Raw genomic sequence first — 16,013 nt, 5'->3', positions numbered from 1 at the left:
AGAAAGAAGAGGTAATGTCTCAGAAGGCTGTCTCATTACAAGGCTTATAAACACTGCCCTTACAAAGAAGTGGTTTAACACCTAACAAATCAAAAATTGATTGGGAATAGAATTTATTTGAGATAATCTATCTTCGGAAGACATGCCGTACTGAGTGCACTTCTTGGCCTCAGTACCCATTCATCAAGAAATTAACAAGCAAGTTCCACAGACCACCAGACTTCCTTGGATTCTGAAGTACGAAATATGTTAAAAACAGATCTGTCACAGATGTTCTAATTGCATACTCCTGAAGGTTTTTTGTTTCCTTAAAGGATCTCAAAAGAAAAGATACAAGCTGATTATTTCTAATTTCTCTATAGAAGTACACTGGCAAGATTGCAAATATGCTTCGTATTGTTAGCATTTCTAAAATATAATAAAAATAATTTTATTTATTCTAAAATAATACAAATACCAGGGAAACATCTAGACAGTGCAATCTATCAAGGACTGGGGAGCTGCAGAGTGGCAGATTCCAAAGCCCAGTCAGCTGCAGCCAGCCAAGGCAGAAGAGGTGTGTGAGTGAGAGAGGGAATCTTTCCTTTTTTGCTGCACCATCTGGGGTCCTCAGGAGATTTGTGGAGCTTTGGATCTCATACACACAAAGGCTCTGCCATTCCGCCCTGACATGCCACATTTGAGGTCTTCAGGAGTGGGGTCTTCTATCAGGAGTGGGAGAAGAAGTGTCAGTAGCTTTCTGTCTGCTACGGCGCTGCTTGGTTCTTCTGCCATGGCAGAGTCCTGCCCTGCTAGTGAAGAGGGGCCTACGTACCATCCTAAACTCATTCTAAAGACAGTACCATCGTGGGGTCAGGACAGCAACTTAAGTATGCTTATTTAACATGTTTCATTAGAGGTAAAAATATGAAAGCAATTTAAAAATCTCTTCCTTGTAGCTTTTACAAGCTGCCAGCTTCGACAAAGATAGTATCTGAAGATTAGGAAGCCACGAGAAAAGACCCAGGAAAATGGCTAAGAATGTTTTTCTTGATTATCCTGGATTTTTTTGTCCTTTCACTATGATTCGTAAGACAAGGTGATAATCCAGAATGCAACCCTGTTGATAGTATGAGAATCCAGTCTCTAGGTTATATCACAAAGTGCTTTTGCGAGTATCCTTTGTTTCAAAAGCTGCTATGAGAAACAGGAGTTATTGTTTGAGGGACACAAGCACTGAAGTCCCTTAGACCTGTAGACTGGGTTGTGTGGTTCTTTGGATCTAAACCATGGGCTACAAGCTCACGAGGTTTCTTTTGTACACATACGTGACAATGCACAAACTGGGGTGTCCCCCCCCCCCGTTTCCTTACCTAAGGGTATGCCCCACTGAATGCAACAGGACTTACTCCTGAATTGGCATGGTTATATTTGCACTGCAAAGAATATGCAAAAGAGGAGAAAAGCAGGTCCCTCATACTGATTTTTACTCTCTGTTTGGTTCACCTAAATGATTACAGATGCCAGGTTCCTTGCAGTTTATTCTAGCCTTAAAACTTTGACCTGTGTACCTGTATTTAGGACCTTACGTAAGGACACTGGTTTCCTGTTTGAAACCTGAACTGGATAAAAATCTACAAATCACTTTCTCTAGTATATTGACAAGTAAGTATATGGGCCTAGTGCAGAATAAAGCAGCTCTGGCTTTGTTTTTTGGTTATAAGTGCATAATTTAAATGGTTGAAATAATAAATGTTTTCCTAAGATGCTTACATCTGACAGAGCACTTGTGATGCTACCAAAACCACAATTAAAAATGAAGGATGGTATTCAGCTAAGTTTTACTCAAACTAGACCTATTGAAATTAATGAACATCACTAAGCTAGGTCTACTCTGAGTAGAATCTAGCTAAAAGTTCTATGGCATGATAAAGGAATTGGAATTTACTAGCCTCTTGTTTTACTAACATTTTATTTGCGGAAACCACTAAGTAAATAACCACAGAAGAAACAAAAGTTGAAATCTTGAATAAAAGAAATAGAAATAAAGGATGGGAAATATCATTCTACACTCTAACTCAGAATATAATGTCTGAGGAAATGAGAAAAATAAAGGACAAATATATGAGGAGTGGTGCAAACCATGTTAGTCTTAAACATGCCATTTTTTTTCTAAGATATATTAAATAGGGTTCAGTATCATTAGTCTTCTGCAAAACATGAGTGAGATAATATTCCCCCCAAAAGGTTTTTATTAAATAGGTTGGCCACACTCTTGATCCGAGACTAAATTTTACCTGTGACAAGTAGATCCCACAGTTCTTCATACCAGTTTCTAATTTGGGAGGTATTGATACATTTCTATGCCTTTGCTGTCTGAAATTTAGCTGCAGTAAGTAACTGGGTAACTGAGTCAATGAATTATCTCTGAAACAAAGACACTGAAGAGCCCTATCCATGGATCAAAAAGAAAGGTATATCACTTTTGATATGAGCCAGAATCTCCCTTCAGAATTTTAATAGTTTGGGGCATTTTTGGACTATACTATGTATAGAGATACATTCAAACCTGACCACAGCTCTGTCAAGGTAAATTTGAACAACTCTAATGTAAATGGCTCAGTCTGCTCGGTGGAAGATGCCATCTAGTAAATAACATATAGGTGGCCTCCTTTGTGTTTGGCAAGGGAAATGTGAGCACCACTCTTTTCTTTTTAAAGGGTGTATGAAATTGCAGTTAAGAGTTTAAAAGTTTAATCCTTTTCAATGAAACACAAATTCTACTCAAGGAATCACCTGAGACCAGTATATATTATGAGCAGATAGACCAAGATACAGACCTGCATTAATCCAGATTCCATCAAATCAAAGGGAATGGGGCCTCTGATTCAGTGGAATAAGGAGTGCACTCATTATAAAGAATATTTTCTCTCTTTAAAGTACAATGAAACAGCAAGAAGCATGAAATATAATGACAGAGAGCCTTTTGAAAACGGTATTTGGCATGTCAACATTTATTTTGATAACATCCATATTTTCCTCTCAAATTTCATTTAAACTTGTAAATTCTCATTTGGATTCTTCAGGTCACAGCTGGTACTAGGTATGCAAGCTAAGCTTCAAAGATAACCTGCTGTGTCCATGCTTACAAGAAGTCAGTTCAAGGCTACTTGAATAAATGTAGACTCATAACGTGGCTGATTTCAGACATGGGTAGACTTTCTGAGAAGCAGAAGCAAAACCAAAAAAAAAAATACAAATACAAAATTCAAACAAGCACATAACTCAGTTCAAACAAACCACTCAACATCATCACTCATTAACATCCATTCAACTTTTAAGGTCACTAATTTCATTTTAAAAATAGAGTGGAAATAAAAGTAAAGTTTGCTTAGAGGCCATGATACAAGCCAAGGGAGAGTCCTGCGTCTTTCAGAGTTCATTCCACAGCTTACTTCAGTGAATTATAGATAAGGCAATTTATGCAGAGAGTTCTCTTTCATCTTTGAAGAGGGCTGGCAGAATGGAAAGTTAACTCATTTTAGTGTTACCTAAATGTACTGACAGGAAATTCTAATGTTTCCAAACATCTGGAAATCAGCTTCATGGGATGGTGATTTCTTTTCTTAAAGAATGCCTTTTCATATACCGTCTTTTACAGCTTTATGTGGCTCCTAAAAGAGTGTTTTGACATAACTAAAGTCTGTCTGCTTCACAATAAAATGCTGCATTTAATTTAAAAAATCTTTTACAGAATAAAGATGTTTTTGTGAAGTTCTACTCTCTTGGACACTTATACGACGTTTCTTATTTCTTATTAAAGTATCTTAGCCTGTGTTGCTTTTTAGCATAACGTCCCTGTTTCAGTTTATAGTCAAGGGTACTAATGAATTGACTCTTAAGAGATAACACATTTCATTACCTGAGGTATTTGCGGCTCTGTGGCGCAATGGGTAGCGCATTGGAATTCATTACCTGAGATATGAAATGAGAGCAAGAAAACGTACACATTTGGCATGTCTTCCTTGTTTAATATTGTAAAAGTAAAACTATGTCAGGCGGTAAACAATTAAAAAGATGCAATCATGAGACTGCAAAGTCCCAGCAGGCACTAACTTGCAGATCTAGCAGCAGGGCTCAGGGCAATGTTTTGGAAGAATCAGGGCAGGTCACAAACCAAGAAACTGCTGGTTATTGCTGTATAGCACCTCCCTAATAATGGCCAGAATGTGTACTGCAGTGTGTAAGCCCAGTTGAGAATCCTGGTTTGCTTTGGCTTCCAGTCTGAGCGAAGAAGAAGAAGAAGAAGAAGAAGAAGAAGAAGAAGAAGAAGAAGAAGAAGAGGAGGAGGAGTTTGGATTTGATATCCCGCTTTATCACTATCCTAAAGGAGTCTCTAAGCGGCTCACAATCTCCTTTCCCTTCCTCCCCCACAACAAACACTCTGTGAGGTGAGTGGGGCTGAGAGACTTCAGAGAAGTGTGACTAGCCCAAGGTCACCCAGCAGCTGCATGTGGAGGAGCGGAGACACGAACCCGGTTCACCCGATTATGAGTCCACCGCTCTTAACCACTACACCACACTGGCTCTCAGCTAGTGCAGTAGCTGTACAGCCTCCCCAAAACTAATGTTTTGTTGCTTAAATATCGGCTTTGCCTTGCCTCACCAGAGGCCTACTTGAATCTTGCCTACCATTTTGTCTTGCTGAAAGTCTTACCTGAATGTTTACTGAACTACTGGAAAAGGTTCATAGTCTCCTAGATCACTAACACTAGAGACTTCAGTGGGTAGTTCCTTTTACCAACTTTGGCTGGTAGGACAGCTACAGCCATTTTTGGGCTAGGATAGCCTGACGAATGCCATCCATTTGCTGGTTACCTCCAAATTAGATTACCATAATGTGCTCTGAGTGAGACTGCCCTTGAGGCTGACTCAGAAGCTGCAGTTGGTGCAAAACGTAGTGGTTTGAATATTCACTGCAGTCGTATATTGCCACCATTATCAGTTGCTAACTGCATTGGATTTGAAATTCAAATTATATATATATATATAATTAATTGTTTTTATACAGGGTTTTTTTTAATTGTTTGCATATATGTAACTGTTTTAAATATACTTTTAATTTATTGTGAAATTATGTCAAGATATTCATAGGAAGAAATAACAAAATAAAGTATAATAGTAGTAGTAATAATTCATACAGGAATTATGCCCATAAGCATAAAATCCCTCAACAGAATCTCATCTCTTAATGAATTGTTAAGAGTTCCATAATTTTCCAGAGTTGAAAAAGAATTCTTTAAAAAACAAACAAACAAAAAACCTAGGGAGAAAAGGATTAAGAGGAGAAATAGCAGGTAACGTATATTTGAAATAAAAAGAATACAATTACTGGGCACTTAGATTTTCTAAGCTCTGTATAAAAAATAAACTACAGAAAGGATATACGCACAATCTAAAGTTAAAAACAGATAGATTTAGAGCACAATCAACAATTCTAATAGGAAATATTTGATTCTACTAATTATGAGGAGAATTCATTTTTTGCCCTGGTTTCCAATAAACATGCCAGACACTGGTAGTTATTTTCATTTTGAGAGGTGTTGTACTTAAGAAAATTCAGTACTGTAATGGTGGAACAGAGCAATGACATCTGACCTTGTAAGCAGCATTTGTCAATGAAAATCTCATAAGGGATATGTCCAGATAATTTAACCCATATTGTACATACCTTTCATTAGTTAACATAATGTCTTAAGTTGCAGACATTCATTATATAGCAAAGGCTAGCAAATAAGGAGGTAATTACTTGTGATTTAATGATCTTATATTACAAAATATTGAAAATGAGAAAATAATGACAAGTAGCAAAAACTACATTAATAATAATTATGCTTGAATACAGTTTACAAAGAATAGTCATAACTGAGTTATTTTCCCAAATATAACAAATAGCTACTGCTCAGTAGCAAAGGACATCAAGGACACTTGCAAGAAAGAATTGGATCAATATTAACGTGATTTTCATTTCATGCTTCCCCAACTCCAGTAAGCTGACAATATACTCTGATTATGTGAACTGCCTGTGAGTAACATAGAAAAGGTTATTAGAGCAAGAGGTGGAAATGGAATGCACTTTTTATATTGACAGATTTGCTAATAGAGTGTACTGACTTTCAAAAGCCATGCAATGCGTTTTCACAATTTGCTTTTCAAAATACACCCTACCTACCTTCTAATACTAGTTCAAAAACATATTTTTAAAAGAAGATATATTTTATATTTATATAAAAGATATCTTTTATTGATAGGAAAGATATTTATAAAATAGACCAAGAGAAAAAATGCAATTAAAAAAGCTAAAATATGTTCTTGAATTTGCAATATGACTTGAACACTTGTAATGTGATTGTATACTATGGAAGTGCAAGATAATGTAAGAATACTCTTAAGAGAAGGTAGGTAATTATTTTGAAATAGAATATAATAAAACTTGCCTTAGAGGTTACACATAAATGATAAGTATAGAATCTTCTAGTAGGGTTTTTGATTAAAATGTAACAAGCAAAAGCTAAACAAAACTAAGGTTCCAAACCTGATAATTAAATTGCCCCCCATCAATGCTTCTTGCCACTTGAGAATTAAATACAACATGGGTTTCCTTCATTGAAAACAATGAAATTGTAGAATGAATCTGAAGGGTTGCTGCTAAGTCCAGGGTAGTAACGGAATTCATTCACAGGATTAGACTGAAACCTCTGAAAAGCTTCATGTATAAATTTTGATTCTGTATTTAAATTGGCAGTCGCAAGAGTATAAATGAGTATAAATGATTTTATCTTTAGAGGGGAAATTCTAAGAGTAGACAAAATATTCTATACTTGACTCACAAGGTCATTCACCACATAACAAAGCAAAAATCTCCAAAGCAATTTAAAAAAAATATATCTCACAAAATGGTGGCAGAATGGGACACTGTGGCGCACATAGCTATCTTGTCAAAAGAAAAACCCAACAGGTACCTATCACACCTGAACAGCAGCAGTCCACATAAAAATCATAGCAGTCAATTAATGAACATTTTGGGGCATTTCCCCACATTCACAGGACTGTGCTTGTAAAGCGCAATATTCTCACAAGAGAACAGCAACCTCAAAACAAGACACACTGTGCATGGGAAATTATTAACAAATGTGTACTGTACTTAAAAATATGAACATGCATCAATGCAATGAAATAAATTTTGGATAGCAAAGATGTAGGGTGAAAATGGAAAAGTTTGTTGATAAATGAACCAAAAGCAGCAAAAAAAGAAAGAAAGAAAGAACAAGGAAGAAAATCTGGGGAAGACAATGCTCTTTAAGTAAAACGGAATGGTTTACATGCCTGTCTTACATTGCTTCCTCTGAGATCATCACATTTAGACTGAAGAACAGAGAAGAGTTATTTGATGACATCTGGAAGCCCTTTACCACTGAATACACATTTTAAAAGAGCTCGTCACTGTAATATCTAGATTAGTATCTACATAATCTCTGTCCATGAAGTGGATGCCACTCCATAAAAGTTCCAGAAATATATTCTCATCTTGTACTTATATAGAAGTAAAAGCTCAGCATAAAAATGAACAAAGAATGTTATGCTACGTGTTATGCTTTGTGCACCGTTACATTTGAAAATATTATTTTCAAAAGACACCGAAAATGAAAGTAGCTTTTTCCCCTGGTAGGGGAAAAAAATACATGATTCACTAGTAAGAAACTGTAGTACACATGCACAGATGGGAATGCTTAGCCATTTTAGAAGGAATGATTATCAAAGCAGTTATTTCCCCCCACTTTATCTTGTAGCATTCTTTTATGAACATTCCTAATTCAAATTGTAAGTCACAAGACTAAAAAGGCATGAGCAAATGATAAGTTGAAATCAAAGAGAGATTGCGACATTCTGTTTGCAATGGAAATCCATGTGTGCACAACCAATTTCTCTTCACAAATAGGAACATATGCATAGGATGCTGGGTGGTATGGATTTATGCTCCTTTAAACTAGGCGCTAAATTCTATAGCTAAGCAGCATGGATTCAGCTTGAAGCTGGTCATTCTTATCCCCCTACCCCAAACAGATCCATACAACAGATCAAGACAGTGCCATGCCCTATTCTTTGCTTCAAGCCTCCATATCAACCATCTTTAATTCCCAGTGACTATCTGCTTCCATACATACCATTTTCCCCACCCTTCTAGATCTTTGGAGAAAGCCCTGGTCTGTCACCACCTTTGGAAATTATGAGGAGTAGGACTTTTTCTGCTGTGACATCATATAATAAATGGTCTTGCATATATTAGGGGCCACCTTTATTTTCATCACCACTGTTGAGACAACTCAATAGTGCTTTCTTGATTATAGACCATCCACATACCAAGTAAAGATATGTTCTTGGAAGCTGATCCACAGTTTATGAAACTCCTGTGCCAAAGTACATACATGAGACCTTCATATATCCACAATTTACAACACAACCATCTGAGAGAATACACAGAATCACGAAAACTTATATCCACGTGGCAAGTATAAATTAGTGAGCTTTCAGAAGGTCTTCTTGTATGAACATGGAATTTTGCTGCCCCAAATGATACATGCTCAAGTAATTGTATTGAGCCAGTCTGAGGGCCATTGTCAGGAACCTCCTCACTTCCCAAAGGGGTATTTGTATTTAGTTCCTAAGGGAATTGATGTATGTGTGTGTGTTGTGGAGCAAATCTGGGGTTGGAAACCAAAAGCTAGATGTCTGTGGATAGCCCCACTGAGGATCAAGGGAGTCAGGCCTCTCTCCCATTTTATACCTGCAGTGATTCTCCTCTCACACACCGTCTCAGTGCTAGTGGATGGAGCTGCTTCACAGTGAATTAGCTTGCATCGGAACGGAAGAAATTAATAAGGCAGGTTCCTTTGCTAAGTGCTAGTATCTGGAAGGCCCAGAAATGGAAGTTTATAGATTGGAAGGCTCAAATCCAGTTTGGACTCAGGTCCAAGCCAAGCTCAGCCGAACTCTCACATAATCCCTATTGGCAAGGAAATTATACAAACAGCTCTCTGCACAGTTCACGGTCATTTTGACCTTGCTAGATTGCATAAACTGCTTAGAACACTAACAGTTGTACTGTTAACAAACCACTGTACTCTGGGGACTGTGTCATAATTTGCAACATTCTCTCTCTCTCTCTCTCTCTCTCTCTCTCTCTCTCTCTCCCCCCCCCCTCTCTCTCTCACACACAAGCACAAAATGAAAGGAAACAAAAGAAAATGAAATTTGATTTGGAAAAAAATTAAAATATAATTTTACAGAAAAAAGTTCTCAATGATGAACTGCTATCTTTGCATATAATTGTAAGAATTGTCATAAGAACTGCAGATGACTGCTTCAGGTAGGCAGACAGCCCAGGGAATGGGTGTCCCAGGAAAGCAGCATGCATGGTGGGTGTCCTAGGCAAGCCACAAAGGAACAGAAATCTGGGAAAGTTCCCCAGCAACCACGCTGCCGCTGTGTGCTTCACAACAAGGCCATTTTGGTTGCAGCAGCATTGGAGACCAAGGAGGAGGGAAATAGAAGAAGAGCAGGATGGTTCTTGGGGAGCTGCCCAGTCCAGTGGTGTGGCAGAGGCGTGGTTTGGCTGAGCTTTAAGGGGAGAGGGTGTGATCTGGCCTGGTGAGTGGGCAGGTCTTTGGGGCTGGCAGGTGGGTACAGAGGAAGGAACTGGAAGCAGCTGGGGTGGAAAGGGGAAGGTCTAAGCTGCCCAATGCCAATCCTTTCAACCTCTGGCTTCCTTCTGTGGCTGTTCCTGCAGCAGTAGGAAGGGGCTACATATGACCCCCCCCCCCCGAAACTGAATATCAAGTTTTCTTCCCACAAAAGATTAATTGGATGCATTTTACAAAGAATCAAAGATTCTTATGTTTTTTTAAGGAATATATAGAATATATAGAAACTCATCTAAGTAATCTTCACCACATTTTTTTGTGTTTCCGCTCACTAGTTAACAGCTGACGTTCTCCCCCCGAACAGGTGCAAAAAGTCACAGACAATTTTTGCCATTCTCGAGACTTCCCTGTTCTTTGGTGACTGTGACTATCATATTGTTACTGTATCCAAGCATTCACTATCAATACCGATTTAAGTCGAGATTAGTTAGAGAGTGCTCTTTTATTCATCAAGGTCATATCTTGATGGCTGTGCAAGCTTAGATAAATCGGGTATTAAGCAGGCACATCTCCAAGGAACCTAGAAATTCTCTCATCTGCAGACCTCAGCATATCTTGTTATTTATTGCCAGAGAAATGACTGATTAATTTTGTCATCTTTGCTCTGTGTTTTTTGCTCGGCTGAAGCTGCCTGCCCTCGTCTGCAATGCCTGATCAGACCTATTTAAGCTGATGCCTTTGATCGTAGACACAGAGGAGCTTGCTGACTTAGGCTTTGACTAAACATTCCTTTGCTGCAATATTTATGCACAACCCCCCTAAATGATAACTGACAGTCAATGTAGATAACGAAAAACTACTAAGATGTTTCCCACTATTATATGGATACTCAAAGCAGCATTCATGGTTCTACATTTAGAGGCAAGATTTAACAAACAACAACCCCCCCAAAAAATGCGTTATGCGACTCATTACTCTCTCTGTCATTTTCCACTAAGAAGATATCCGAGGCCAGTAAACTACCTCCCTTTAAAACAAAAAAAAAAACAACGTTTTATTTGTCTAATGTGATTTTCATTCTTAAAACTAAGAGTAATTTTGCTACTATACCAGACAGCTATAAAAATTATCAAAATAACACTGATGAAAAATCCCTAATGAAAGTTAAGCCCCATGAAAAAAAAAATCTGTGCTTCTAGCGCTTTATTAATCACATTCCAGCACCAGAGGCTGAAAATACATCAAACTGCACCAAATCCTTTTCACATGACAACCTCATAAATTATTCAACTCATTAGTATCACCAAGAGGCATAAAAATAACATCAGTGTTAAGGATGTTTTCTTATAGAGTAAGGTCAACTAAAAGTTTTAATATTAAAATCCATAAGCACAAGCCTCAAAAAGTCCATCAAGGTAAAATCTATGGGATTTAATCTCGCAGCAAGCTGTTTTAAATTCCTCTAGAAGGCTGTTGTTAATTTTGATACTGAAAGCTTCAGAAACATTTATGTTAGTACCACGTAAGTGGCGACTTCCTTCTGTTGTGATCTGAAATATAACCAATAGTGACACAGACAACATTTCTCCACATATGTGCCAGTTTTATTTTCTTCTTTATCTGAATACAATATTGGGAAAACAATATGAGGTTCTCTTAATTTTACTCGGCAAGGGCCTATTTTTTTTTTGGGGGGGGGAGTTTTCTATACCTCTTAATCCCATTTCCTTGTATACTCGCTTGCTGGGTGCTTGGCCCTAAACATGCTTGGCTGAAAATCTTGCTGCCCCTGCTCCACATGCACCCCTCAGACTGCTTGCTTCTAGGTACACGATTCAATCTGACACTACAGCTATGCCAATGTATATCTTATACAGCTCCACAGTTGTGATCAATAGTCTTCACCCTGTACAGATCAGGACCTAATTTTAGCCCAAATACATTACTGCTTCTTTTCATTCCTCCCTGCTTCTTTCACCCTCTTATTTGGTTTTGTCTCATTATGCCCACTATCTTTCCACTTTACTGTCTTTCCTCTTCTCTATAAAACACAAATAAAATAAAATGCCCAGTGTGACACAAGCCAGCTTTGAGGTAGGGCTATATGTTAGTATAGAACAAAAAGCTGTACACACAGATGTTGCATTTAAAGCACTACAGTACAGTGGTACCTCTGGTTATGAACTTAATTCGTTCCAGAGGTCCGTTCTTAACCTGAGGTACCACTTTAGCTAATGGGGCCTCCTGCTGCCGCCATGCTGCTGTCACAAGATTTCTGTTCTCATCCTGAGGTAAATTCTTAACCCGAGGTACTACTTCCGGGTTAGCGGAGTCTGGAACCCGAGGTATTTGTAACCCGATATGTTTGTAACCTGAGGTACCACTGTATTTGACAGTCACTGAGAATCCTTGGAACGGTAGTTTGTCAAACTGTAGCTCTCTGAGGTCAGCACCCTTTAACAAGGAACAGTGCCCAGGATTCTCTGTGACAGTTTAAGTAGAATAGTGCTATGTTATGAATGTGACTTCCAATTGCAATCCCTGATACCTCAAGGTAGGAATGGAAGGACTGCCTGAAACCTCTGGAGAGTCACTGCAAGTCTGTGCAGACCAGTGCCCTCTATATGTTGAGGACTACAACTCCCATCAGCTCTTGTCAGCATGGACAATGGTTGGGGTTAATGGGAGCTACACTTTGCATCTTCTGAAGGGTACCACATTAGTTGTCTCTGGTGTAGCCAATACTGACTCAGATGACCCTTGGTCTAAAGAAGTAGAAGGAAGCATCCTATATTCCAGTAAGTAACTATATACCGTATTTTTCGCCCTATAGGATGCACTTTTCCCCCTCCAAAAATGAAGGGGAAATGTGTGTGCGTCCTATGGGGTGAATACAGGCTTTCGCTGAAGCCTGGAGAGCGAGAGGGGTCAGTGCGCAAAAGTCACGCCGGTCTCCCAAGGCTTCTGGAGAGCTGCCTGCATCCCGAAGCCCAGGGTGCGCTGAGAAGCGTGCTCCAGGCTTCCGGCAGCTCTCCGCAAACCTGGGGAGACCGGCGCGAATTCCTGCCGGGCTCCCTAGGCTTGCGGATAGCAGCCTGTTCTGGGGTCGGGGGAAGCTCGGGCTTCCCCCGCCCCAGCCCCGCACCTGGGGGGGGGAGAAAATAATTCCCCCCCTTTATTCCCCCCCCCAAAAAATAGGTGCGCCCTATGGGCTGGTGCGCCCTATGGGGCGAAAAATACGATAATACTTAAGAGCTGGGCTTTTTGTTTTCCAGCTGGAGCTCAGCTCCGGCACCTTTCAGATAGAAGCCTTTGTCATTCTAAGAGAACGAGGGAGAAGTTCATGGTGAGCTCCGACACTTATTTTTGTAGAAAAATAGCACTGCTTAAGAGTGTAGTATACAAAGTCCCCAAGACTTTGTTCTTTCTAGACAATGGTCTGATTATTATTCATTTCTATATTGCTTTATATTTTTCAGAAAAAATCTCAAAGCGGTTTAGAGCACACTGAAGCATCAAATAAAACAAGCCAGAATAAAAGGATCAAACTGAGAAACAAAGACACACAACTTACAAAATTATTATTTTTTACATCATCTTGCATCCTCATATCTGCTGCCCACTACTAGCCTGTGACACTGCTGTAGCTATGAGCAAATCCTTCACCAATGAGACATGCTAATAAATATCCTGCATTGGAACATACTGTTGACAATCTTCCCCCCCCCCTTCGCACTCTACAATGGGATGTCGTTCCACTTTCTCATATATTTCCCCTTACTACTCCTGTCCAACAGGACAGCAACCTCAGATTGCTGTATCCAGTAAAGTGCTAGCAACCTTAACCATAACTGAGTAAAATCACTGCACCCAGAACCTCTCCTTTACCTGAACACAATAGGGGGTCATGTTTACAGCCATGTTCCTGTTTGAGTAACATGTCAGTTCCTTCCCAGGGATAAGATGGGCCTCGGAAGTAGGAGCTCTAAACACGAAGTACCCTACAAAGCTTGTAGCTATGTGTATCTTTCATGAAAGGCCCAAAAGGTACTAAAAGGAAAAAGGGAGTAAAGTGGATGGTTCTCAGAAACATCTTACAAATAAAAATAAAGCTTTTTAAGAGAGTGGGTATGTTACAATGAGTACTGACCATATTCCACAGCAGCTTTGAGCAATGCATCAGAATGGGTGGAGCCAAAGGCATTGCGAACAAACCGCCTCCGTCGACGCAGATCATCTTCCCAATAATCTAAGCGCCAGAAATCATGCAGTTGGCTAAGAAAATAATAACAAGAATAATAAAAGATTAGTGTCTACTACACTGGGATACAGAGAAGGAGCAGCAGCTCAATAAAACATTTCCTTAATTTTTTCAGTGAGTACAAGGAAAATGTTACAACATATATTATTAAAGTGCAGTATTTGAGTACTTCTTTACTTTCATTGAAGCATTTAAGGATTCAACTTTCTCAAACCCCTCTGCTTACTGCAAAAAAACATTAATCAGAGCAAGCCCATTAACAAATGCAGCATCAAATTACAAGTATTAATGACACAGCTTGCTTTCTTCTACAGTGTTTCTTTTAAAAAAAGATTGTAAATCATAGAATGGACCTAAGAGCAAATATTTTGCAATTTAATGATTATGGTCTCTTAGCAGACTAAACTTAAAAGTATAAAATATTGCCCACTTGAATTTTTGTGGAACTATGATTAAAATAATGTGCTGAAATATTCATTGAAATAATTCCCCATTGCCCCCAGCAACCTGAGAAAATTGCAATTTTATTCATTATTAATAACTCTGAATTAGAGCTGCAAAAAATTCCACCATGTGGTAATTGTCTAGGTAAATTATTATTCCAACACCAACAGAGTCCTTGGATGATTTTATAGCTCCCAGCTAAAACAAGTCATTAACAACCATGGCCATCATCATTTTACACTGCCTGTTTTGCATTCAGAACCAATATTAAAGTTTCACAGAATCATTCAGAAACCATTGTTAACCCATATCCTACCAAACGTGCAAATACATGCATTCATTTATATTAAATTTAGTTACTAAATATGGAAACAGTCAAGAATCTCAAAATTTGCTATATGGCACTGACAAAATGCTAACTATTATTATTTTATCTACAGGTTCCATGTCAATATGATGGGTGATCAGAACAAGATAGTGCTTAAACCTCTGTCTTACTACATCAGCAAACCAGGGGGGTGGGAAGGAAACAAAATTAGTATTTGGCATGTAAATTATAAATTTACTGATATAGTAGGGTATGAAGGGCACTAGAATGTACCTTAATCTTGGCTCTTTTATGCCTTCACAAATGCAAGTCTTTACACAAAATAAATACAGAAATGTAAAAGAGAGGGGCAGGAAGACTGGAGAGTCACCATGATGGTTCATGCAGAATAAGTTTCAGTAGTTATCCATCTTTAAATCACACCTGCTTCTCTCAGAATTAGACTTTATAATAATGAAAAAAAGTTGTGAAAGTGGGAATGTGGGATGGGGAGGCAGTTGCAAGGGATCGTTAGCATGGGAGTGGATGGGTGCTTAACCCCTCCTGTGCCCATAGATTTGAGAGAGAGTGAGACAGAAAGACAGACAGATACCCTACAAGTAGGTTATACACTCAGTGGGCATAGAAGCCAGCCTCACATTCTCACACACCTTGCTCTCCCCACATATATAAACTTGAAAGTGAACTGGCACCCATGAACGCCACTGTAGGCTATGGGTAGGTTGGGATCACCTGATCTATCAACATCTATTTTTCCTACTGGACAGATTGCACAGGCAACTAGAAGTGGGGACATAAGTCCATGTTAAATGTGATATGTACAATGGAAGACAGCAAATTATTCCTATGGCTATTCCTGTGGGCCCCCTAAACAGGCAGCAAAAGTCTTACATGTGTCCAACTGACGTGCAACCATGCACAAGCACATTGCGGTGACCTGGAAGTGGCCAGAAAAGGAGACACAACAGGGGAGGGGGAATAACAGGGTAGAGTGGGCTTATGTGCGCTCCGCTGTCGTGGGTGGTGACCTGGAACACAACCCCCATGCAAATTGGGGATTGCCTGTATAGAAAAGATCCAGATCCAGCTTAACAGCTTTGTTATTAACACAGAGGATACCGGAGACACAACTCTTACTAAATTTTTAACTTTATACATATGCAATAAATTCCAAAACCTCTCCATCCTTCCTCTGCAGCGCTGTGTTCACCTTCTTTCGTGCACTGGTATGCACACTTACAGAACTGCATTTTAAAAAAGTGATAACCAATATAATTTGACCCCCAGTACGGATGAAAAT

At 39.0% G+C, this 16,013-nt stretch overlaps 1 protein-coding gene and 1 long non-coding RNA gene across 4 annotated transcripts in view; one reads left to right on the top strand and one right to left on the bottom strand.

The window, feature by feature from the left end:
• The window catches only part of NBEA (neurobeachin), a 353,050-nt gene that overhangs the window by 167,233 nt on the left and 169,804 nt on the right, over positions 1 to 16,013 (bottom strand). For all 3 annotated transcript variants that reach the window (XM_082221535.1, XM_082221536.1, XM_082221534.1), the window contains one exon: positions 13,831 to 13,955. In XM_082221535.1, the coding sequence (XP_082077661.1) occupies positions 13,831 to 13,955 (125 nt within the window). The remainder of the gene's footprint in view (positions 1 to 13,830; positions 13,956 to 16,013) is intronic.
• Positions 12,178 to 13,541, top strand: LOC309531867. The gene is made up of 3 exons (XR_014219497.1): positions 12,178 to 12,478; positions 12,956 to 13,048; positions 13,184 to 13,541. It is a non-coding gene; the product is annotated as an uncharacterized lncRNA (long non-coding RNA).

Source organism: Podarcis vaucheri (assembly GCF_965113315.1).
Source record: "Podarcis vaucheri genome assembly, chromosome: 4".
NCBI lineage: Eukaryota > Metazoa > Chordata > Lepidosauria > Squamata > Lacertidae > Podarcis > Podarcis vaucheri.
The sequence above is the reverse complement of the archived record's forward strand: the minus strand, read 5'-3'. Positions and strand labels throughout refer to the sequence as shown.